The sequence below is a fragment of the Myotis daubentonii genome, chromosome 3 (genome assembly GCF_963259705.1).
Source record: "Myotis daubentonii chromosome 3, mMyoDau2.1, whole genome shotgun sequence".
Taxonomy (NCBI): domain Eukaryota; kingdom Metazoa; phylum Chordata; class Mammalia; order Chiroptera; family Vespertilionidae; genus Myotis; species Myotis daubentonii.
The window spans coordinates 52904344-52927316 of NC_081842.1; the positions used below are offsets into that span (position 1 = coordinate 52904344).

Genomic DNA, 22973 nt, shown 5'->3' on the forward strand with positions numbered 1-22973 from the left:
CATCCAGAATAAAACGATTCTCGACATAACACTACCACCCTCCCACCCTCTCCCAGACAAGCTCTCCCTTAGCCCTCAGGGACCTCTCACTCAGCTCAGTCCTGCAGAGAGGGAGTCTGAGCCACACGGATGACTCTCGATTTCGATACAGGACCTTCGTGTAACGGAAAACTGTGAGCACAGCACAAACAACATAAATAAACTGTGTTCTTGAAGATTATTTATTAGCTATTCTCACTCACGATGAAAGGAAATAAAAAAGTAAATGAAACTGAAATAAAATAAGATGAAAATCCAGCAACACGTCTTCCCCAAGGACTTCAGCTGGACTCTGCGCAGTGGGCCCGGAGCAGCTTCCTGTGTGCAGCTCACCCGCAGGAGAACTCACTAAAAGAAGGGCTTTAAAAACAGCCTGGATGCTTCGAAGGGGCAGGTCTGACCTGTGCAGTGAGAAAGTCTGGAGGAGGGTTTTCTAAACAGAGACTGGAATGCTTACAGGCCTCAGAGCACCAGCCCGTCCGAGCCACATGGTCACACGCGCGCACGGCTGGGCTCCCCGTTGGAATGAGTCTTCCCAGCCCAGACAACCCCACTGCATGCCCTTGGGGGTGGCCGACCTCTGTTCTTTGATGACGGATTTGATTTCTGAGCACAGTCTCGTCCCCTGGAGCTGGCCCAGCCGAATAGGGGATGCAGAGGTCTGTGACGCAGCTGGGAGGTGAGAGCTGCGAAGGCCATGTAAGGAGACCAGCTTTGGGATGTGGGCCACCACTGGCACTGAAGGCCCTCTCCAAAGAGGCGCCGGTCTTCACCCCTGCAGCCGGCAACGTGAGCATCCTGGGCGTGAGCGCAGCCTCCTGGGGGCACACGTGGGAGGTCGCCTTCGTTTGAATGCTTAAAATCCGGGCCAGCTCTGGCTCACTGGCTCAGAGCTCACTGGGAGCTGCAGAAGTTCTGTTTGTTCTTTCTCTCAAAATGGAAGCCTGTCAATTTAAAATCAATTTATATTTTGTCCAAGAAAGGCCTGTTCTTAAAAGGATTTCCATTCACTGGGGGCTGAAGGCAAAGGGCATGGTTTTCTTCCCTTCCTTCTTTTCCAACACCGGCTTCCTAGCCCCCCGGGAAGATGTCTCCATGCTTGCCTTTCCTGATGCCTGTCCCCCGGAGGGAGAAGTCCCCAAGCACCAGCCATGTGCAGGCCACTCCCGCTGGGTGGCCTCAGGACAGCGGCCCACGGGTGGGAGAGCTGCAGCACCTGATCACAGAGGACCTCCCGCAGTGTCTCTCAAGGGGTTCAGACACCACCCGGGGGCCTGTCCCAGAGGCACCCGCTCCTCCCCTTCCCCCAGATCTGAAGAGCAAGGCGGGGGAGCATGTACCTAGACCTCCGGGATAGGGGTGTTACAGTTCCCGTGGTAGATCCTGACGTGGCCCTCGCACCGGAAGTAGGCCTCGAAGACGTCACTGTAGCCGTGGTCCCTCCACCAGGTGCAGAGCTGCCGGTTCCAGGTGCAGTCCAGCACGTGGAAGAGCTCGGGGTGCTCCATGCCGATCATGGTGAAGAAGTCCTGGTCCCCGAGGTGGCCTCGGAAGTGGTACTTGTCGGCCAGCTGCTGCACCTGTGCGGGCTCCAGCAGGCGGCCGTAGAGCGGGGACTGGCGCATGGCCTCCAGGTTCAGCAGCATCACCCCACTGTTGAAGCCAGGGAGCCCCTCGGGCGGCGGGCCCCCCACCCGGGTCTTGGGGTTCTCATGGCGGAACTGCCAGAATGTGTGCCTGGGAAGGGGAAAGAGAACAGACTTAGTCCGGTGTGTGCAGGTGAAGCCGTTTGCCAGCACCGCTCCCCTGGGTCTGCACCACCATCCTGGCGCGAGATAGGGGTTCAGCCCCCAGTTCCCCAGCTATGAAAACGGAGGCCCTCTGAGGTTCGGAATCTGTACCCTGACACAGGCAAGTGGCAGAGCTGGGACCTGGACCCAGTCTCCTGACGCCAGGCCTCGGGTACTTCCCACCATCCTCCACTTCCACAGGACGGCATCGCCGCTGCCACACTCACATCTGCGTGGACGCGGGATGCAGCAGCACTGCCCCGGAGGGGCCTGTCCCTCCTCACCACACCCCGTGAGTCAGGTGCTCTGCGAGATGACAGTCACTTCACAGCTGGGAACCTGAGGCGCAGAGAGGCTCGGTAACTTGCCCAAAGTCACACAATTAGTAAGCAGCAAAAGCAGGGGCTAGCCCGGCTAGTGTGGCTCAGTGGTTGAACATCGACCCATGAGGTCATGGTTCGATTCCTGGTCAGAGCACTTGCCCAGGTTGTGGGCTCGATCCCCAATAGGGGGCATGCACGGGGCAGCTGATCAACGATTCTCTCTCATCATTGATGTTTCTATTTATCTCTCCCTCTCCCTTCCTCTCTCTGAAATCAACAAAAAAATATATATTTTTTATAAAGTAGGGGCTAAACCAGCCGTGGACAAACTACGGCCCGTGGGCCGGATCCGGCCCGTTTGAAATGAATAAAACTAAAAAAAAAAAAAAAAGACCGTACCCTTTTATGTAATGATGTTTACTTTGAATTTATATTAGTTCACACAAACACTCCACCCATGCTTTTGTTCCGGCCCTCCGGTCCAGTTTAAGAACCCATTGTGGCCCTCGAGTCAAAAAGTTTGCCCACACCTGGGCTAAACCCAGGCATCTGGCTCCAGAGTCCACTTCTTAAGATAGTAACAATGCAGGTGGAACTTTCTACCCTCTTGTCTTTGTTTGTGATCTTGAAAAGGAGAGGAGAGAGAAGGAAGGGAAGACGATTCTGAGTGCTGATCTGGTAAAGACGTAGGAAGCTACGCACAGCCTGAAACAAAATCATTTCTGCTTTAGAACCAGCCTCATTCTTTAGGGCCCCAAGCCCATCAGGCTGCGCGAGGGGGGGAGGCTTGAAGCGGCTCAGGACTCCTACCCATGGTTTAGGTGAAAGTCAGCCGTGACTTTAGAGGGACTCTCACCTCAATTTCAATTTCCCTCCAGGCAGATTTAGAAATCCAGTCTAGACCCATAGTTCAGGGGATGTCAGAGCCAGGAGACCCTACTAGGCCCTCTATCCAAAGGCTTCCATCTGGAGAAGGGAACTGCCCCGGGCTGACATGGTCGGGCACTGGCTATTCTGTTCTCCAACCTCCCCAATCTCAAGCCCCTGTGCGCTGCGAGGGTGGGCAGCGGGAGGGGCGATTCCACATCCCGGACGTGTAGTCTTGGCAGAGGGGTCACTGGTTTGGAGGAAGGACGGAGGGCCCTTTGTTGTGGGCAAGGGGCAGGAATGGGGCAGGGGAGTGTTTAGCATCACACCACATCTCACCTGTTTTTACTTCCCTAGAGAATCCTTAGGGTGGGGAAGGCATCCTGCCCAAACCCCTTGCCTCTCCTTTCTCTGCTCCCAGCCTGGAAATGCCCCCCGCTGGCCTCCCATAGCGACAGTTTCCCTGCCCAGTCACAGGGTAGGGTCGGTGTGGTGAAGTGTACAGCTCCGTGGAAGGAAAACCAGAGACCTGGCTCCAGTGGGCCAGAGCGGGCCGTTTTCTTGTTCTAACACATTTTTCCGAGTCTGGGAATGGAGAGGCCCTCCTTGAGGTCTCGCATATCACAAAGGGTGCCGGGAGTTTGATCCTGGTGAGGAAAAAGGCATTCCCTTTGGACATTCTCACACGCAGAACACACAGGTTCATTGTTTGAGCTTCGCCAGAATGGACTATGAGTGGAACCGCGCTCTGGCGCCTGCTTGGTGATAAAATCCTTGGCAAAAACAAGCTTCCCAAGCCAACTGAGCTGCGGGAGCCTTTCTAGCCGCTGAAGCTGGCACAGATGGGATCGCAGAGGGACTTGCCATGCAGCCCGGCAACTGTTTGCTCATCTTACCATATTTCTTCCAAATGGTTCGTGTCAGCTCCAGGTTGCAAACCAGCTAAAATTCTACCAAACAGACGTGGGCCACCACAGCAGAGGAGGAACCCTCCAGCCAGGGGCTGGACCACGCCAGGGGGTGAGAGCAGAAGCGTTCACAGGAGAGGGTTGCAAGGACACTGGAGGCAGAGGGGTGCCTGAGGAACCCCTGGACACCTCACAAGCCATCGAGCCCAGGTTTCATCTCCTTCCTCCCCAGAGAACCAGTGGGATGCGGTGTGGGGTGCGTCAGCCTCCCCTGGGTCTGTGAGGTCTCCCAGGACCACCTCGTACAGCGCCCGAACGGCAGGGCTTCAGGAACAAAACCGTGCTAGACAAGGAATGAGGGAAGGTCGGTGCGGCTCAGGCTGCGCAGCCTTCAACGTGGGTGGGAACCCGGGCAGGGAGTCGTCAGGACACAGAGCAGCAGCTGCAGAGAGCTGCGGGTTCACGGGCACACAGCCCCCCACTGCAGGGTCCATCTGGGTAGAGAGAGGCGGGGACCCCCGAGAGGGTGCTCAGCTGGTTCAGAAGGGTTTTCACTCCTGCACAAGCTGGGGTGCAGGGAGGCCACTGCAGCCCCGGGCACCTTACCAACCTCAGCAGGGAAGCTCCCCCATCTTCCCTGCCCACGCAAGGGTGATCTGACACTGAACTTAATGGGCCCAGGAGAGGGGGCCCGAGGCAGAGAGAGAGGACAGAACATCCTTTCAGGCGGGGACCATAGCCAGGTGCCTCCTTGGGAACAGAATGCCTGGCACGGCCACTCGATCAGGACCAAGAGGCATTTTATAACAAAGGGCCAGAGGGAAACAGGTCTGGGCATCGGCACGTTATGATTTGTAAGGCGAAGCAAAGAAGGGACAGGAAATTAGAAATGCAAGCCGCTCAGGGCGTCTGCTGAAGCAGAAACACCGCCTGAAGATAAACCGACGAGTCTCTAAGCACAGGATTATGTCCAGGCTGCCCTTGTTCAAAGCATTCCTGCTACCCCAACATGAACCCGCAAAAACAGCAGGTACTTAGAAGAATGGTGGGGTTCTCTGGCCGCCATGTCGGCTGGTTCTTGTGGAGGAGTTGTGACAGCCTTGAGGCAGAAAGAATGACACAGGGACGAGGAGGGATGGGACCACAAAGGATGGGACCACAGACTCCTCACCTGACTCAGCACGGCCAGGGTTGCGAGCCCTCTTACTGCCTCTACCTCAGCTCTGCTCACTGCCAGCATCTGAACGGGGAGGACACAGGGGCTCAGTGCATCAGGGGCAGGGCCCAACTCGGGGAGGACAGAGGGCTCAGTGGGTCAGGGGCAGGGCCCAACTCAGGGAGGGACAGAGGGCTCAGTGGGCCAGGGGCAGGGCCAGACTCAGGGAGGGACAGTGCATCAGAGGCAAGGCCCCAACTTGAACCCAGGGCTCCTGATCTCCAGGTCTCTTTCATCTTTCCCTCAGGTTCCACAAGTTCACGTTCCAAGGAGTAGTACTTAGATTTCAATCCTTTCTCTGGATTTCGCTGGCACACCCCACGGCCAGGGCACTGGGTCCAAGCTATCAGATGATGCCACTGCCACTGACGTTTCACAGCCTCGGGGCTCAGACCCGAGAACCACTCTGAGGCAGGTCAAAGGGTGCCCAGCCCTTTGTCTTCCTCACAGGGCCTGGAGCTACCGCACATACTCACAGGGCTCTGCTGTGACATGCTGAGGCTGCAGGAGACCTCTGTATGGACACAGTATCTGGTTCTGAGTCCTGGAGCTTCCAGGAGCTTCTCTGATCAACCTCCCACACCCACAACCCAGTCATGTTGCCCTACCTCATCATCTGGACCTGGGCCTGTGCAGGTCTGCTCCATCCCCCATGGTCACCTGCAGACCACACTAGAGGGGGAAAGTTTTCTTTCCCTTTAGAAATAACTTCAACTGTGAAACAAGCCCTGCCCCCTTGTAAATGCTAAGTCTGCCCTGAAGTCAATGAGGCTTACTGGGAAAATACACATGAAAAATCTTCAAGCCCATCTTCCAGTTATAAGGGTGGATTTTCTAAATGTTTTATATTAAGTATGTCCTAGTTAATAATCATCAATAACAGGGATGCCTACTTTCACCACTCCTTTTCGATATAGGACTGGAAGTGCTAGCCATAGCAATCAGACAAGAAGAAGAAATAAAAAGCATCCAAATTGGAAAACAAGAAATAAAACTGTCCTTATTCACAGATGACATGATACTGTACATAGAAAACCCCAAAGGCTCCATCAAAAAAACTACTAGACCTAATAAATGAATTCAGCAATGTAGCAGGATACAAAATTAACACCCAGAAATCTATGGCCTTTTTATACACCAATAGTGAACTTACAGAAAGAGAGACTGAAAAAGCAATCCCATTTACCATTGCACCAAAAAAATTAAGATACCTAGGAATAAACTAAACTAAGGAGGTAAAAGACCTGTACTCGGAAAACTACAGGACATTGAAAAAAGAGATAGAGGAAGACATAAACAAATGGAAGAACATACTATGTTCATGAATTTGTAGAATCAACATCATTATAATGTCCATACTACCCAAAGCAATCTACAGATTCAATGTAATCCCCATTAAAATACCAATGGCATATTTTAAAGATCTAGAACAAACTCTCCAAAAATTCATCTGGAATAAAAAAAAAAAAAGATGCTGAAAAGCCACAGCAATCCTGAGAAAGAACAAAGTTGGAGGGATCACAATACCAGACATCAAGCTATATTACCAAGCCACGGTTCTCAAAACTGCCTGGTACTGGCAGAAGAACAGACATATAGACCAATGGAACAGAACAGAGAATCCAGAAATTTACCCAAACCACTATGCTCAATTAATATTTGACAAAGGAGGCAAGAGCATACAATGGAGTCAAGACAGTTTCTTCAATAAATGGCATTGGGAAATTTGGTCAGATACATGCAAAAAAAAAATGGTGTGTATTTCCATCCTCACTTCTTCCCTCTGAGCAGTGAGCATGGAAAACTCTGAGCCTTAGGAGCTGAGAAAAGTCAACCCAGGAGGGAAAAAGCATGAAGAGACATGAAGGGCCTCTGATCTGGAGAGCGGGGAGGAGAAAGGGACCGTTCTTGGCAATGTGAGCTCGTTCGGGAGAATGTGAGCTGTGGATTCTCTGGCCGGGACCTCTGGTTGGGAGACCTGTTGGAGTGACCTTGGAAGTGGTCATAAGGGAAAGACCAGAGGGGGGAAATGACTTTGCTTTTCAAACTTATTTCAAATACCCCTTTCCATAAAGATGGGTTTTCTTCATGAAAACTGGTTTGCTGGTTTTTAATAGTCTTTTTTGACGATTATATTTTTTGACCATTAATCACCCCCCCCCCCGCACTTTATTTATTTATTTATTTATTGTCTAAAGTTTTACATATGTCTCCTTTTTCCCCAGTTGACACCCCGCCCCAAGCCATTCCCACCCTGGGCAAGCCCCCACCGCCCCAGTGTCTGTGTCCATTGGTTATGCTAATATGCACGCATACAAGTCCTTTGGTTGCTCTCTAACCACCCCCCTTTCCCCTGCCATTTGTTTCTGGATCTATTCTTCTTCATCAAATTATGTTGATCATTGTATCCCACATATGAGTGAGATCATGTGATATTTATCTTTCTCCAACTGGCTTATTTTGCTTAGCATAATGCTCTCTAGTTCCATCCATGCTGTTGCAATTGGTAAAAGTTCCTTCTTTTTTATAGCGGTGCAGTATTCCATTGTGTAGATGTACCACAGTTTTTTAATCCACTCATCTGCTGATGGGCACTTAGGCTGTTTGCAAATCTTAGCTATTGTAAATTGTGCTGCTATGAACATAGGGGTGCATATATCCTTTCTGATTGGTGTTTCTGATTTCTTGGGATATAGTCCTACAAGTGGGATTACTGGGTCAAATGGGAGTTCCATTTTTAACTTTTTGAGGAAACGCCATATTATCTTCCACAGTGGCTGCACCAGTCTGCATTCCTACCAGCAGTGCATGAGGGTTCCTTTTTCTCCACATCCTCTCCAGCACTTGTCGTTTGTTGATTTGTTGATAGCCATTCTGACAGGTGTGAGATGGTGCCTCATTGTTGTTTTGATTTGCATCTCTCCGTGATTAATGACTTTGAGCATGTTTTCATATGTTTCTTGGCCTTATGTATGTCCTCTTTCGAAAAGTGTCTATTTAGGTCCTTTGCCCATTTTTTGATTGGATCATTTATCTTCCTTTTGTTAAGTTATATGAGTTCTCTGTAAATTTTGGAGATTAAACCCTTATCTGAAATATCATTGGTAAATATGTTCTCCCATACAGTGGGCTTTCTTGTTGTTTTGTTGATGGTTTCTTTTGCTTTGCAGAAGCTTTCTATTTTGATGTAGTCCCATTTGTTTATTTTCTCCTTAGTCTCTCTTGGCCTAGGAACTGTGTCAGTGAAGATATTGCTATGACATATGTCTGCTATTTTGCTGCCTATGGAATCTTGTAGGATTTTTATGGTTTCCCGTCTTACATTTAAGTCCTTTAGCCATTTTGAGTTTGTTTTTGTGTATGGTGTAAGTTGGTGATCAAGTTTCCCCAGCGAAGACCTGGAAGCCTACACGGACTCAGGCTGAGCTCGAGCTGTGGGTGCTCGGGCACAGAAGGCCCTGTTCGAGGTCTGAGGTTTACGAAGACAACGCTGTGTGCAGCACATCTCGCCGTGGCTTGGCCGAGTGTTCAGGGGCGTTGAGCAGTCACTTGTGAGCAACCACGGCCGGGCCTCCCGAGCAAACACAGCTTCGGATCCGTCTAATCAGCGAGGCCGGAATCCGGAAACACTGTTTCCCTTAAGCCCATGGTGCGCGCCAGCCCCGTTAGCGCTTGTTTGCCTTGGAGGGGACCTGTCTTCCTGTCCTCTGAGGGGAAGGCCAGGAGTGATGAGCGAAGTGGGGCTGCCGTCCAGTGTCCCGTCCACCCCAGGTCCTGGGAGGGGATGGGGACATCTGGGTGATGGGGCTGGTGTCAGAGCAATGGCACGGGGGGACGGTCCTGCTGGGGCCGAGGCTGAAGTGCTGAGGGATGGACACTGGCACTTCAGGTCTCTGGAGAACTTGTTGCCCCACGGTACCACACTGGGAAGGGCAGGGACTGCCTGGAGTGCTGGGGCCAACGCAAAGCTTTCAAATGTCCAAGAGTCACAACTGACCCTTATTGGGATCTCTTGCTCGCAAGGCCTGAAGCAGACTTAGGTCTCAGCTCTGCTGGTCAGAGAGGCTAAGAACTGCTCCCCAAGTCACACAGAATGTTAGTGGCAGGACTGAGAGAAGCCCCTCCTGGAGCCACAGCTTCCCAGAGCCTAGAGACACTTAGATTCACACTGGCTGACCAGCAGAGGTGCCCAAAAGGACACACTGCTGTCTCCTCGCTCCTAGGAAGACCTGCTGGAACACCAGCGAGCACGTGGAGCTGAGAAGAAACCATTCCGCGGTAACCAAATATTCAACGAAGCACCTACTGGACCCAGCTGATTTCAAGGCGAGAAGAACATGCCCCCAGGAATGGGTGGTGCAGCGAGGAGACGAGACCCCGATGCTAATCCACCACCAGTGGCAGTAGTGGGACGAAGAGGGTCTGCATCTGGAACCCACAGTCGGGGCTGAGGACCCGCTGTGAGCCACAGGGCCTCTCAGGGCCTTTACACGCTCAGCACAGCATGGGGATGGAGGTGAGACTCCCCTGCTGGAACGGCACGGTGGGCCTGCAGATCCAGCCGGAGGTCTGAGTGGGTCCTCCGGTTCCCATAGCAGCTGTGATGAAACTCCAGGAGCAAATGCAGGCACAAGCCCTGCCCAGCGCCATGCCCAGGAGGAGTGGCCCCGACTGTCACCGTGGATGCTCAGCTATGGAAGACCCAACGCCCCACCCTGCCCCGGCTCCTCTCAGGGTGTGGTGGTGCCTCGGAGACCAGCCCTCATCCAACCAGACAGCTTGTGAGGTTTCTGTTTCGACATGGTTTCCTGCTTCAGGGAGTCCGGAACAGTGAAGGTGACCCACATTGTTTGTCTCACCCCCAATGCCACACAGCTACGACCATCCATCTCCGTGGGCCTCTGTAAATCCTGGTACAGCCCTGGCCATGAAGGGTTGGCCATCCCTATGGGCGAGGCCTCTGACCTGCGACGGGATGAATTCTGAAGCTGGTGGCCCACCAACTGCACCCGGTCCCTGCTTTCTCCACTGCCCCCTGGAAGGACTGGTGATGAGCCTGACCTTGCGTGGCACAGCCAAAACCAGGAGGCGGCACCCATGCCCTCCGGAGGGGTGTGGTGCCCTTCTCTAAAGCATCAGCCTCTTCTCACGCACCCAGGGAGCAGGCGTGTCACCCAGCCTGCTGTTCCCCAAGCCCAGCCTGCCTGGACACCTTGGCCACGTGCACTTCCTCCCACACCTGCTGCCCCAGAGCTGTGAATGCTGTTGGGCAGGGCTGGGAGTTCGCCATCACTCAATCCCACAACCAGCTCTGGAGCGCTGTGTGCCTGACCGGGTGTGGGCCCCGGAGGGCCTCATGGGAGGCACTGGGGACAAACGGAGGACAGGATGCTGGGGGAAGCTTTGAAGGGTTCGTCCAGGCCGATGGAGCTCAGAGGGGCTTACAGCAGGGATGGCGGAGGCACTCACAGCCACGGCAAGGCTGGAGGAAGAAAGAGGAATGACACGGCCAGTCCTGGACAGGTGCCCGTGAGAAGAACAGCAACGTGAAAAAGCCCCGCAGGTGGCGGATACAGGCCACAGGCATGGAGGGCACAGTGGGCACAGCAGAATTCTGGAGAGGCCCGATATTTAGGGGATGTTAGGAGAGTAGCCGGGAAAGATGTGGGACCTCAGAGTAGCCCATTCTCCTGTCCCCCACAGTGACAGCCTGTGTGGCCAGGACAGACTCAGGCTATACCTTCTGCTGTGGGAGCCACACGCACCCTCCGCTGGACCTGCAGGCCCACTGTGCCCACTCCAGCCTCTGGCCCCCCAGTCTTGTGACCCAGGTGTCCAAAGTGCCCCAGTGTTCTCCTCACCCCCTCACTTCCAGTCCAGTGGATCCCCACACATTCTCCCCCAAGATGTTGCCCTCCAAGCCCACTTACTGATACCAACTGTCCATCCTCTGCCTCTCATTTGACAACCCAGACAGTACTGAGTACTTTGGCCCCTCCCTTCACCAAGTGGAAACCATCCTGCCCCACTCCCCTGGCCCCCAGGGACGGACACACACACACACCTCCAGGCTTTCTCCACCGTCCACCATAGCATCATCATCAGTCTGGATGCCTCCTTGATCGCTTGTTCGTCACCTCTGCCCACCACACATACCCTCTTCCTCTCTGCTCCATCCCTGGGGGCACCCTCAATAATTTTAATGACCACAATGAGGGCCTCACCTTGGCCTCAGGGTTCTTCAAATCCCACTGGAGCTACCCACTCAGTCCCCCCCCCCCCCCCCCCCCCCGTGAACATTGCCACCAAGAGGCACTCTTCCAGTGACAGGGAACTGAGACAGATACCCTCCGACCACAATGCCCTGCCCTTCCCCACTCTCAGCCCCTTGGGGACCTCTGGGGTCCCTCTTGCTGGTTGAGAGCATCAGTATCTCTTGGATTCTCCAGGCTCCTGGGCTGTCCCCACCCCAGCACCTCACCGCATAGGAGAATAGGGCAATGCTGAACGCTGCAGAGGGTGAGAACTTGGAAATGCTGCAGGAGGCGATGAGACCTCTGGGAATGTGAGTGATGGAGACTGATGCGGGGGTGGGGTGCACTTAGCACTGGGGACGCCATGCACAGGAGGGAACAGAGACAAGGAAGGCAGGTGGCACCTCGCAGCCAAGAGTTGGCAGGGGGATGGCTAAGCACATGTATATGCCAAGGGAAAGGAAGGTGAGTGCCAGAGGAGGAGAGACTGAAGAGAAGAAACATAGGGTGAACAGCAGGGTGGGACCTTGGAGGAATTAGAATCACTATAATGGCTAATGCATAGTGAGTACTTACTATGCGCTAGGCCCTTAGTGTAGCAACTCATTTAAAGTTTGTTACAAACAAATGAAGGGAGTACCGTTATCTCTAGGTTGTAGGTGAGGATAATGTGGTAGTGGAATATAAAACAAGGTCCCGGGAGCCAGGAAAGAGTTTGCCAAGACAAGGGGAGTCCTGGGATGCATCTGAGACTGGAGGATGGACAGAGAGGTTCTAGGTGGGAGTCAGGAATATTGGAAAAACTCATTTTGGGTGAACTTGAAATCTCAGGAAAGTAAGAGGTAGAGTCATCTGTGGAGATAGAGGAGCTGGGGTACAAATACGGCTGAGAAAGAGAACTAGTGTCCAAGGGCCATGGGAAACGCAGTAAGGAATCAATAAACAATGAGTGAAAGGATCTGCCCAGTATCGAGGGCGTGAGTGGAGTCAGGGCACCCAGGTATTGAGAACAGGAATGTGTCTTCTTCATCTCTATGTTTTCAGGGCCTGGCACAAACGTTCGATTCACAGCGGGTCTTTGAGAACTGTTAGGTTTCAAATGGATGAATGAATGGGTGGGTTAAAGAATGAATGAACGAAGGGATAAGAGACTGTCAAATCAGATGGCAGAAATCTGAAAGAGGGGACTGTTGGATGAAGGTGGTGAAACAATAGTTCAGAGAGGCAGCTGGGGGAGATTGTGCCCTGGGCCCTGTGAGCTGGAGCCAACAGGTCTGCACTGGAGGGAACCAGGTTCCCCTCAAGGTGAGGGCAGAGAAGGCAAGACAGGAAAGTTGGCCCCACCCGCCCATCCGTGATGAGATGCACATCCGTGATGAGATGTGTGTGACAAAGTTAGCGATGAAGGGCCCAGATGATAACCTGATCCAGGGGTGCCTGCAGCCCTCCTGACATGCCCTTCTCAGCACTGGCCCTGGAAGACCCCCTGGCGTCCAAGCACAGGGGCCTGTATATCACTCCTGGAGAGCAGCTCAATGTGGTGGGAGCCCCAGGACCCCACCAAGAGACCGCAGGGCCTTTAGCCATAAGGCTGGGCCAGTGAGGAACCACATGCAGTCGGCCTGGCCTCCTAGGCCAGGCCTCAGCTCAGCTCCACAATCCTGACCTTTCCCTGAACTGAGGCCGAGGGAGGGACTTTCATCAGGCTGACGACAAAGCCAGAAAGAGTCACCTTCAGAATTGGCTCGCTGCCCCCAGTGGCCCCTTGGCACAGAGGAGAGAGTGCCCAGGACACAGGCCGGGTGCTTTCCGGGACGGTGAGCAGAGCGCAGGCATGTGCGTAGGGTCATGGGGAGGGGTATGTGTGGAATTTAACCTTGTGTCTGGAATAAAGCTCAATCAATCCAGCCCAGTGCCCTTCACCCTCACAAAAGGGTGTGTTCCGGCCCACGAGTGGGACCTTGGAGAGACTACCGGGGCGTGGTTGACTCTGGCACAAAGGCAACCCAGCTGCAGCAACGAATGTTACTTCTCAAGCCCAGAAAAATATCATGAGCCCTCGCATTCCATCTAAGCTGCCCCTGCTCACTGTCCTAAACATCTGCGGCAGGGGCTTAGCTGAAGGTAAAAAATACCTTCAACTTGCCAAGCTGACACAAACACTGAGGACCTTCCATTTGTCAGGCCCAGAGCAAGGTACCATGCCCAGAGCAAGGCACCATGGGAGACAGCAGCAGGTCAAACACAGGCCCTGCCTCTCGGGGCAGCTGCACTTCTCGGGCCTCAGGTGCAAGGGAATCACCTGGGATCTTGTTAAAATGCAGATTCTTATTCAGAGCTCCCAGATAATGTTGATGCTGCTGGCCCAAAGAACATAATCCAAAGAAAAAAGGAATTCTATCCTATATAATAAAAGCCTAATATGCTAAGTGTCTGGTTGTCTGGTGACTGGTCGACTGTCAAACCAATCAAAGTGTAATATGCTAATGATATGCTAAGGCCGCTCAACCACGCACTGTGACGTGCACTGACCACCAGGGGGCAGACGCTCTGACCAGTAGGTTACCTTGCTGCTGGGATCTGGCCAATTGGGACTAAGTGAGATGGGCTGGACATGCCCTGGAGCCCTCCTGTGGTCCCTCCCCAAATGGCCAACCTCCCGCATCCCTCCCTGGCCAGCCGGCCCTGATTGGCCCTGATTGGGACTGGGCGAGACAGGACTGGACACACCCTGGAGCCCTCCCGAGGTCCCTACCTGGCCCCGATAGTGCACTGGTGGGGTCCCTCGACCTGGCCTGCACCCTCTCGGAATCTGGGACCCCTCAGGGGATGTTGGAGAGCTAGTTTCGGCCCGATCCCCGCAGGCCACCCAGAGGGACCCCACCTGTGCACAAATTCGTACACCAGGACTCTAGTTATTCTTACAAAGAGGTAAAGAACCATAAGGGTAGCAATGATATCATTTTGTCCTGAAAATGGCTATAAAATAGGTAACATAGCCACTTGCAAATTTTATATGAACATTATGCTGCTAACTGCACCTTCTCACTTTGTCACAGTCTTGGGTGGGGGAAGGAGGGACCACTTGGAAACGCTTCCCTGAAGCAGCATGTTTAACGTTTAATGTGCCAGGAGGGAGGGCCCAGCTCTGCCACCTCCCATCCCCAGGGAGCAGCGGTCAGTCTCGGGTGCAGGGGAGGCAGGTGTATAATCGTTTTCCATTGCCATGAAGATCATTCTGTGTGTGATGGGGTTAAGAATGCGGGTCTGGCAGCTCACTGTCCAGGTTCAAATCCTGGTCCTCAGCTTACTACCCGGGAAAAGGTCCCAAAGCTCTCTGCGTTCAGGCTTCCCGTATGGAAACAGCGCTGTTGGGAGGTTGTCATGAGATAATGCAGGTAAAATGTTCAACGCAATCAGAGGAGATGATGGAAGCTGTGGACACGTCCCGTTCCGTGAAAAGCAGTGTGGATTCTCTGTGGCAAACACACACGCTTCCCACCTTGCTACGGAGGCAGGGGGCCCTGAGCCCGGTTTACCTGGCTCTGCACATGCCATCAGGGTGAACTTGGACATGTCACTTCCCTTCCCAGGGCCTCAGTTCCTCCATCTGTTAAATGGATTAACCAGCCCTAGAATCCTTTTCTGTTCTGAAAGCCTATGGTTTTATGCCCAGAGTGGTCACTGAACTCCAATAATTAATCTCACTTTAAGTTAGCACCCGTGTGTGAGCACAGTACTGATTTTTTCCCCCAGTTACTTTTGTTTCAAAAACCCATTTCTGGGTATCCACAAAGCCCCACCATTTTGTGAGCTATAATCTGTGGACGGTGACAACCTGGCAGAGTCCAGGGTGTATGTGGCCAGACCACTGCGATCCTTGGGCTCATTTTGACCATCCGATGGGCTGGTTCATGCACCCAGGCCTCTGGGAGTCTCACCCTTTGGCTGTGGTGATGACACAGCCACTGTGAGCACTAAGCTGGAATGCAACACAGGGCAGCTGGGTGGGCTGGCCTCCTCCTTCGACCCAGGGCAGGCATCTCCTCCACCTCTGCTTACCGTGCCACTCCCACAACAGGCCTCCTGCAACTCCATGACACCCCAGGAAGCGGAGAGAACCTTTGTGACTTTTTAAGCCTCTCCTCACCCCTGTGCCAATACACGCGGGCAGCTGCCTCAGAGGTCATTTATATAAATAGAGCACACCTGAGCGAGATGTGCCTGCCCTCCAGCCCACCCACACATCCAGCTCGTCCCAGCACACCTGGCGTCCCCACACAGCTGGCTGCTCTGCACATCTGAAGCCTCACAGCTGGGCAATCCATGGCGCTGTCTTTGCTCTTTTTCTTTTTTCTTTTCTTTTTAAGAAGAAAAGAAATAAAGGAATAAAATCCACAGAGCAAACGATCTTGCTGACAGGCCGGCTCTGATCACAGTCGTGCTGGGCTGGACCAAGGAGCAGCACTACCAGGGTTTTATGGGGACCGTCTGGTTCGGAGAATGAGCAGCTCCTCGGAGGTGGCCTGGCGTCTCAGCTGCTCCTCCAAGCCGCGGTCACCGGGACTGAGGCGCCTTCTTGGACTCTAAGCGTGCCAGGGCCTCAGCAGAGGTGACAGACCTGCAGTGGAGAGCCTACGCAATTCCAATGAACAAGCTCAGCCCTTGAGAGCAGGGGCTGTCCGGCCTGGGCTCCCACCTCAGGGCTGCCCTTCTAGGGGTGGGCCAAAGCCCTGAGTTGTGTCACCTGTACAACAGAGTGAAATCTTTTCTTAGGGCTTTTATGAGGCTTAAATAAGACACTCTATGCCAAGCGCCAGGGGAGAGCCTGGCACAATTATTAATTCAAGAAATACTTCCTGAAAACCTACTGTGCTAGATACCTTTCTAGGCCCTGGGGACAACGCCAAGTAAGAAAGGCAATTATGACTCCTTCCCTCCGGCAGCTTAGTGTCAGGAAGCGGGTGGGGGCCTGTAGACAACAGGCAATGATGATTCCGGGTGGTAAGAGACGGGTTAGCACAACAATGGGGAGCGCAGAGACCCCAAAAGAGACTGCTCACCCGGTCTTGGGGCTTCAAGGAAGGTTTCCTGGAGAAAGTGGTATCTAAGCCCAGACGTGAAGAGTCAGGCAGGTGAAGAGTGGAGGTGGTGAGGAGAGAGCCCAGCACTGTAGAAGATGAGAAGGGCAGTGGGCAGTGGGCAGGGGCCAGACCAGGAAGGGTCCTGTGAGGTAGGGCAGGAGACTGACCTCGATGCCGAGAGTAACAACGGGGCTAGAGCAAGGTGGCTCCTATGTGAGATAGGTCACTGGCTGGGGCAGGACGGCTGGGAGGAAGCAGGGCTGGGAGCAGCAGGACAGGCGGGAGGCTGCTGCAGAGCCCAGGGAGCGGGTGGTCTGAGGATGGAGGGAAGTGCAGGATGGGGAGCCTCAGCAGGCTCGGGACCAGATCCTGAGGGCCCCGGATGGATACAGGGATGAATGAGGATACGGGGCTCCAAGCTGGGGTTTCTATGCTGAGTGCTCTAGAAACGGCATAAATAGAGCCGCTGTTTTAATCATCATCACTGACTTGCACAGTGACACTGGTCAGGCCACTCACCCGTCAGGGCCTCCTCTCCCACCTGTGTAACAAGGAGGCCTTCCCAGCTTGGGTATGCTGTGGCTCTGTGTCCTTTCTCCAAGCACAGGACCAGGCTGGGGCGATGGGAAAGGGGACAGCTGTGAGGCGCTGTCTGCGTGGCCTCTTCACACACTGCCTTCTTCCCAGGTGGCGTGGAGCAAACCTGCCTCTCCCCTGCTCCTTCCAGATGGCCACCATCGTGCCCTCACCAGGGCCCGTAACCCAGAGGCTCCCTGACGCCTGGCCGGGTCATGCTGATCTCCTAGGGAGATGTTTTCCCCTTCAAGCTGGAAGCGTACCCCTTAGTCCCTCCTTGGACCCGTTCTACTCAAATCGATGCTCCATGCCTTCCAGACAGTTCACCAGAATCGCTGCCGTGCCAGGGGGCTCCCTATAAAGGCAGAAAAGAATCAGAACGACCCCCCCCTTCACCGCCCTAGGGCTCTATTCAGGGGTCCACACAGGCAGGCCGGGGCTGCCTGAGCTGGCGGAATGTGCAGAAGAGGGAATCCAGCCACTGGACACAGCCACGACTTCTCAGCTCTCTCCGGAGTTCTGGGGCGTGGGTTTAACCAGAATCGCCAACTGCTATTTGAGCGAAGGTGGAATTTTAAAAATCAGATCAAAGTTGGCATGAACATCAGATACTAGCACAAGCCACTCCCTGAGGAAAGTCACTAGAATCCTCTGAAATAACAGCAGTTCGGCTGGCACCCAGGGAGCCCTTCCTCCGGAATTCTCCGGCTGTTTGGGGCGGCCTCCCCTCCTCGAGGTTCCTTGCGCCCTCTCTCTGCCTTTCTCCCAAGGCAGCTCCGCTGCTGGACTGAGGAAGAAGTGCCTGCCCCGGACCACATCCAAACTAATCCAGCGCTTACCTCCCCCCACCCACCCACCGGTGCAGGCCCTCAGCCCACACACCCTGGTCTCCCAAGGGGGCGGGGTCCCCAGCTGCTCTGCTCTCTGCCCCATGAGGAACCCAAGGGGTGTGTTGCCAGAGAGGCCACAAGTTTCCAAGTCTCGGCCTGAGGAAAAGCCAGATGAAACCTCGGCTGGTGACATGCCTGGGGAAGGAGGCAAAGGAGAAGAGAAACAAACCCGCCCAGCACAGTGGGAACCAGCACTCCGCTTCCACCCACATCCACGCCCGCCCTCGCCTGCCAGCGTCCTCTACACTCCCTCCCCTATCGGGCCTCCACCTCCTCAGTCACCTGGCTCCTTTCCCAAGAGCAACAGACACCTGCCCACGTGCACACAGACCCAGCGTGGCCCAACCAGGCCTCCTGGTGGCTCGTTCTGGCCAGACAAGACGCAGGGCTGCTGACGCAGAAAGTGACAGCTGACACCTCCCCCACACCCTGCTCAGAGCCGGGCTCCCTGCGGGATCTTGGGAAACTTTTACCAAACTAAGCCCTTCAAGCTTCAGACCCGTCCTCCTCCTCAGAAGGGCATCCCAGGTGCACATCTCACTGAGGGAGCTCTGAGCTGACCACCCTGCAGGCGGCCCCGTCTCTGGATGTGTGGGGACCATGCAAGTGTCCATTCATGGATTCCCCATGACGTCTGCTCCTCCCCGCGGGCAGGGGCCCCCTCTGCACAGGCTCTGCCCAAGCACCCCTCCAGGAAGTCTCCTCAGCCACCCTGCGCTTCCTCCACTCCCCTCTCGGGCTGCTCTTAGCTAACAGCTGGCGGGAGTGGCAGTGCTCCTCAAACTTGGCTGTGTCTGTGATGAGCTAAAGTGCAGCTGGGATTCAGCAGGTGGGACGGACGGGATTCTGCGTTTCTGACAAGCCCTCACGATGCGATGCTGTGGTCCACAGGTCAACCAGGAAGGTAGAGGAAGAGGGAGGACTCGGAGTCAGTCAAGCTGCATCCTGGCGTCAGCTCCTCCAGAACCAACCATCACACCTCAGGAGACTGCTGTGAGGATGACACGAGGCGAGGTGGTGCCGGACAGTCCCTGAGCAGCGGGCGCTCACAGATGCAATTTCTCTTTATTTTGCTTCCGTTTTCTCCCTGTAGTAGCAGGGGATGTGATACCTCAGAAGAGAGGCATTGCCAGACAATTAAAGGAGATACCACAGAGCCCCGTGGAGCACAGCAGGCGATGGGTGATGAGACTTTCCTTCCTTCCTCTGCTGCCTAGTCCGGCGTCTGGCACATGTCCTGGGCCCCATGTGATCGGCCAGGGGGCAGGGAGCCCCTGAAGGCCTGCCTTTTAGACCAAGGGTCTCCATCTAGTTCCGAGGGCTTAAGCATGTGCTGCTGGGAAAAGGGGGTGTTCGGGTCATGCTGACGGGCAGTTCCTCAGGTCACGTGTTACTTGGGTGCCTGTCTGTGCGCAAGGACAGCCACTAACACGTGGAAGGGGCCGCAGTAGAGCAAGGCCCACGGCAGCAGCCAGCCTGAGAGCCCGGGCACCGCCCCACGCGCCAGTGCCTCCTGATCTGCTGGCCGGGGCGTCCTTCACGGGAGGAAGCTGTGTGCCCCACTTAGTGAACCGGACCCTCACCGAAGGCCAGCAGCTCAACGGAAGGAAGCTAGTAGGTGCTTTGAGAAGCTGCACTAACCAGTCTGGAAAAGGACCAGTTCCCGGGAACCCTCCTTCTCCGCCCCTTTCCTTGGCCTATAGGTACACAGGCAGCTTCAGAGAGGGTCCGGCTTGTTTCGAGAGAGAGGCTAGGGGCTCAGGGAAGCCGGCTCAATACATGAGGTGTAGCAGTGTTGCTTCCAGAACCTAAAGCAAAGGCCAGAGGAGAAATTCGACTGATGGCCAATCCGTCTTCAGCAAGCATTTACTGACAGCCAGTCTGCACTCCAGCCTCCCTGGCCCTCACACACCTACAAAAACAGAGCTCTTTCATCTTCAGCAGAAATTATGCTGTTTCAACACACACAGTAGGGGTGCCTGCTGAGCCTGGGACCACGTAGGGGAGGCTGGGGCATCCCTCTGGCATGGCCCCAGTCCACATCCAGCATGAGGAACACATGTAGCCAGAGAGGGAGCACTGTAAGTGATAGTGGTGCAGACACGAGGGCGCTCAGGGGTCTCTGAGTGGGAGACACAACAGGATCCCCAGAAACCACGCTCTGTTCCCACAGGGCATCCCCCAACACACACACACACACACACACACACACACACGCGCGCGCATGCACACATACATTTCTTCTGCCTCCTGGAAGCCGAAGTTCCATTTCCCCCGCTAGTTCTGAGTCCTCCTTTCTTCACCAAGAGGAACAAATTGGCAAGAAGGCTATGGCTTCTCCAGCTTCGCCAGCCCCAGGCCTCTGCAGGCCCTGGCAACATTCACGATACTATGTAACAAGCAAGGCTGGGGTTTCTTTTAACTGGCAATTAAAACCAGAGCACAGAGACACGGTTCTGTAAAGCTTGGTTTTCACAGAGGATAACTTTTCTTCTGTGGGTTTAAAAAAACGAGAATCCTGATGAAACTGTAGGCACCCACATAAACAGCAAAGCCCCCTCCGTCTTCCGAATTCCGATGGAACGCGAGGATCTTTTTTGCCCGAGGTTAGAAAGGATTCAAATTCACATATTTAGCTCCCACATTTAAAAAGAAAAGGTGACAATGCCAAGACTGTGCTGTGAACTCGGACGCCACCTCCTAGTGCGGGCTGCACCAGTTTTTACCTCAGCTAGATCCCCCGGACCTGCCCTGGGCATCCAGCTCACAGGTTTCCTATTTCTCAGCTCTTGTTTTCAAAAGAACAGGAAATGCAGGCAGGTTCATTTTCCTCTGCCCCTGGGTGGTCCCTGTATTAGAACAGTGGTGACTTCAAGCTGGAGACAGCCTCTGGGGCAGATCTCAGGCTGAGCTGGTTTTGATATAAACACACACACACACACACACACACACACACACACACACACACACAGATAGCTGACATTTACTAAGTGCTTTTCCCATGCCAGCCCGTTTTGAAGTAATTTACATGGATTATCTCACTTCGTCCTCACAACGTTGGACGTTGGCTGCGATGGCAGTAAGAAGGGCACACGCTTGTAAGGCAGCGCCTGCAGCCCACGGAAGCTCTGTTTTGAGCGCTCTACACACTGGAACTCACTTACTCTTCACTAGCTGGTGAGGTAGGCACGACCAGTAGCCGCATTTTACAGCTGAGGAACCCGAGGCTTCCAGGGGTTAGGAAATGTAGTCAAAGCCACCCAGCTAGTAAGTGTGAAGCCTGGGTTTGAACGCATGCAGCCTGGACCCAGAGACCCCTCTTACAAGACCATTCCCCGGCCCTCCAGTGCACAGTGAGCGCCTGTGAATGTTCCACTGAGACAGACGTCCACGCCCATCTCCTCTGCCACCCAGCCCTACCGCTCCCCAAGCCGTTCTTGGTTCAGCAGGGAGTGTGGGTGGAGGGAAGACGGAGCACAGATACCCACATACAGAGCAGCCAGGTCGGGCAGGACGAGCACTTCACCCCAACCGTTCCAGCTGGAGAAAGAGCAGGATAACTGAGGGAAACCAAGAAGGGCCCTGGAGAGTGATGAGCTGACAGTTCCAGGGTGGGAGCTTGGGGTGGGAGAGGGTGCTCCGGGGCAGAGAGGCAGCAAAGTGTCAGAGCAGACAAATGCTGTAGGAGTTCACTGATAAGTATGTAGAGCAGTTCATGCATAGAGACAGTGCTGGGCTGATGGGCACAGGAGACGAGAGGGTCCAGGGGCCGAGGAAGGGGGAATGGGAGTTATCGCTCAGTAGGTGCAGAGTCTCTGTTTGAGGTGATGAAAATATTTTGGAAATAGCGGTGGCGGTTGCACAGCACTGAACAGAACTAAAGCCAGTGACTATAACTTAAAAACAGCTAACACGACAAATTTTATGTTATATATATTCTACCACAACATACACAGGAGGAGGAGAAGGCACTGGGCGCAGACACTTGCAAGGCCTCCCAGAACCTCAGACACCCTGCTGCGGGGCTCTGGGGCCAAGGTGAGCACTGCTTCCCTGGGGCATCTGAGCACCGGCGCCCTGGTGCCTCCAGATAGAGTCAGATGGCCCGAACGCCTGGCATGCGCCTGCCTTCCCAGCCACCTGCTCCCAGGGCCCCCTGGGCCCCCCTGCCCTCAAGCTGACAGCCTCCCAGCCGCCTCGAGGCCTCCAATCCCAGCAGGGCTGCGGCTCTTCCTTTCACTCACTGCTTCAAGCACGGACTGCTCTGCAATCACAATGTATCTCTTTTCCAAAGCTGTGGGTGCCAAAGGAATTTATCTGTTTTCCAAAGCTGTGGATGGCAGCAGCGCTATATATAATTAACGTGGAATGTTCCAAGGGCGCCGAGGACATGTGGGACAGAGGTCAGCTTCTCAAACAACCGCCGCTTTCTGTGTAAGAGGGGTTGTTTTCTTTTCTCCTCCCTTCCCGAGAGGTTAAAATAAGACTCTGAGACATAAAGAAAATAAACCTGCTTGGCTTCACACGTACAGAGCAGACCTCAGCACAGGTGCATGGCCTCACATCTGGGGTAACAGCTGGAGCGCCGCCTCCATCACCAGCCAGGCCTCCAGACCACAGACAGACACATGCAGCACCCACCACTGAGGTGCCCATCAACCCAGCACCGCCACCCGGGGCCTGCACTGCGGGCTGGATGCAGTCACGCCGCTGAAAGAGAAATCTATTACTTACAATGAGCTGGTTCAGAAGCCCCTTTCCCTGCATGATTTAGCAACAACATAATCATCTGACGAGGAATTAAATGCAGTAACTGTATCTGAAATCTTGTTCAGTGTAGAGGTCCTGAAGAAAAAGGTGTCTGCTCTCTAAGTGTCGCTGTGGTAACATTTGGGATCTGTTTCTCACTGGGCATAAATGAGTGGGGGGGAGCGGGGGTGGGGGGAGTCTGCTCGTCTACACTTAACAACAAAAACACAAAAAGGAAGCCAGGCGCTAGGAAGAGCAGGAAGAAAGGGGGGAAAGG

At 54.2% G+C, this 22973-nt stretch overlaps 1 protein-coding gene across 2 annotated transcripts in view; it reads right to left on the reverse strand.

Annotated features, from left to right (window-relative positions):
* Nucleotides 1–205: 205 nt before the first annotated feature.
* Nucleotides 206–22973, reverse strand: part of XXYLT1 (xyloside xylosyltransferase 1) — a 163773-nt gene continuing 141005 nt past the window's right edge. The window contains exons 4-5 of one of the 2 annotated variants that reach the window (XM_059687443.1): nucleotides 1380–1776; nucleotides 206–983 (exon numbers count right to left, since the gene is read on the reverse strand). In XM_059687443.1, the coding sequence (XP_059543426.1) occupies nucleotides 1380–1776 (397 nt within the window). In that variant the 3' untranslated portion in view covers nucleotides 206–983. Of the gene's footprint in view, nucleotides 984–1379; nucleotides 1777–16658; nucleotides 16924–22973 lie in introns of those variants that run through there. The other variant, XM_059687444.1, reaches the window with a different exon arrangement.